At 43.9% G+C, this 2,500-nt stretch overlaps 1 protein-coding gene and 1 long non-coding RNA gene across 3 annotated transcripts in view; both read left to right on the top strand.

Moving 5' to 3' along the window:
- Positions 1-2,500, top strand: part of pdzk1ip1 (PDZK1 interacting protein 1) — a 7,243-nt gene that overhangs the window by 2,810 nt on the left and 1,933 nt on the right. For both annotated transcript variants that reach the window (XM_036007649.1, XM_031324093.1), the window contains exon 2: positions 1-53. This exon is cut by the window's left edge and continues 74 nt beyond it. In XM_036007649.1, the coding sequence (XP_035863542.1) occupies positions 1-53 (53 nt within the window). The remainder of the gene's footprint in view (positions 54-2,500) is intronic.
- LOC116067623 overlaps positions 309-2,500 on the top strand; it is a 3,084-nt gene continuing 892 nt past the window's right edge. Inside the window, exon 1 of the long non-coding RNA XR_004109270.2 lies at positions 309-384. This is a non-coding gene — a long non-coding RNA (uncharacterized LOC116067623). The remainder of the gene's footprint in view (positions 385-2,500) is intronic.

Genomic DNA, 2,500 nt, shown 5'->3' with positions numbered 1-2,500 from the left:
CTCACCTTCGTCGTCCTCCTGGTGCAGAAGGCCTGGTGCGAGGAGCCAATCACGTGAGAGGAAAACCTTTTATAAACTCTAACACATTCATTATGTTTTTAAATCACTTCAACAAACACAAACCGTCACGTAACAAAGTCATGATTTTTTTTAAGAAAAAAAGTTAAAGGTGCCCTAAGCGATGTCCCGCGTTTTTTAGGCTCCAACCTTTTTTTGTCATATACAGCCAACATCTCCTCACTATCTGCTAGCTGCCTGTCCCCTGAACACACTGTAAAAAATATCTCCTCACTATCTGCTAGTTGCCTGACAGCCCAGGCTTCACAGACGGCAACAAAAACCAACTGCGCCAACCTGCACCACCAATCATAAACATTGTTCCAGGTGTCAGGTGCAGATGCTCAGATTTAAACAGTTTACGGCATAAAGTGTCATACTGAAATTTGTGAAATCCATAAAATAATAAACTTTTCTCTTTACATACAATAACAGAAGATGGAAATCATTTCAAAAACGTTTTAGCTCTCTGATTGTTTGATTGCTAACTTGTAGCTAGCAGTAATTCTAAAAATGTTGTAGCTATCTATGATGGTTTGATTGCTAACGTTAGCTCAAGCGCTATTCCAGTGACAGCCTGTGTTGTGTCTGATTGCTAACGTTAGGTCAAGCGCTATTCCAGTGACAGCCTGTGTTGTGTCTGATTGCTAACGTTAGCTCAAGCGCTATTCCAGTGACAGCCTGTGTTGTGTCTGATTGCTAACGTTAGGTCAAGCGCTATTCCAGTGACAGCCTGTGTTGTGTCTGATTGCTAACGTTAGCTCAAGCGCTATTCCAGTGACAGCCTGTGTTGTGTCTGATTGCTAACGTTAGCTCAAGCGCTATTCCAGTGACAGCCTTTGTTGTGTCTGTTTGCTAACGTTAGCTAGCAGTTATTTTAAAAACGTTGTAGCTATCTATGATGGTTTGATTGCTAACGTTAGCTCAAAACGCCATTCAAGTGACAGCCTTTGTTGTGTCTGATTGCTAACGTTAGCTCAAAACGCCATTCCAGTGACAGCCTGTGTTGTGTCTGATTGCTAACGTTAGCTCAAAACGCCATTCAAGTGACAGCCTTTGTTGTGTCTGATTGCTAACGTTAGCTCAAAACGCCATTCCAGTGACAGCCTGTGTTGTGTCTGATTGCTAATGTTAGCTCAAGCGCTATTCCAGTGACAGCCTGTGTTGTGTCTGATTGCTAACGTTAGCTCAAGCGCTATTCCAGTGACAGCCTGTGTTGTGTCTGATTGCTAACGTTAGCTCAAGCGCTATTCCAGTGACAGCCTTTGTTGTGTCTGTTTGCTAACGTTAGCTAGCAGTTATTTTAAAAACGTTGTAGCTATCTATGATGGTTTGATTGCTAACGTTAGCTCAAAACGCCATTCAAGTGACAACCTTTGTTGTGTCTGATTGCTAACGTTAGCTCAAAACGCCATTCCAGTGACAGCCTGTGTTGTGTCTGATTGCTAACGTTAGCTCAAAACGCCATTCCAGTGACAGCCTTTGTTGTGTCTGATTGCTAACATTAGGAAGGGAGGGGGAGGGGTTAGCTCAAAACGCCCTTCCAGTGACAGCCTGTGTTGTGTCTGATTGCTAACGTTAGCTCAAAACGCCATTCCAGTGACAGCCTGTGTTGTGTCTGATTGCTAACGTTAGCTCAAAACGCCATTCCAGTGACAGCCTGTGTTGTGTCTGATTGCTAACGTTAGCTCAAGCGCTATTCCAGTGACAGCCTGTGTTGTGTCTGATTGCTAACGTTAGCTCAAAACGCCATTCCAGTGACAGCCTGTGTTGTGTCTGATTGCTAATGTTAGCTCAAGCGCTATTCCAGTGACAGCCTTTGTTGTGTCTGATTGCTAACGTTAGCTCAAAACGCCATTCCAGTGACAGCCTGTGTTGTGTCTGATTGCTAACGTTAGCTCAAAACGCCATTCCAGTGACAGCCTGTGTTGTGTCTGATTGCTAACGTTAGCTCAAGCGCTATTCCAGTGACAGCCTGTGTTGTGTCTGATTGCTAACGTTAGCTCAAAACGCCATTCCAGTGACAGCCTGTGTTGTGTCTGATTGCTAATGTTAGCTCAAGCGCTATTCCAGTGACAGCCTTTGTTGTGTCTGATTGCTAACGTTAGCTCAAAACGCCATTCCAGTGACAGCCTGTGTTGTGTCTGATTGCTAATGTTAGCTCAAGCGCTATTCCAGTGACAGCCTGTGTTGTGTCTGATTGCTAACGTTAGCTCAAGTGCTATTCCAGTGACAGCCTTTGTTGTGTCTGATTGCTAACGTTAGCTAGCAGTTATTTTAAAAACGTTGTAGCTATCTATGATGGTTTGATTGCTAACGTTAGCTCAAAACGCCATTCCAGTGACAGCCTGTGTTGTGTCTGATTGCTAATGTTAGCTCAAGCGCTATTCCAGTGACAGCATGTGTTGTGTCTGATTGCTAACGTTAGCTCAAAACGCCATTC

The sequence above is a fragment of the Sander lucioperca genome, chromosome 11 (genome assembly GCF_008315115.2).
Source record: "Sander lucioperca isolate FBNREF2018 chromosome 11, SLUC_FBN_1.2, whole genome shotgun sequence".
NCBI lineage: Eukaryota > Metazoa > Chordata > Actinopteri > Perciformes > Percidae > Sander > Sander lucioperca.
This window is presented reverse-complemented; position numbering and strand designations above follow the sequence as displayed.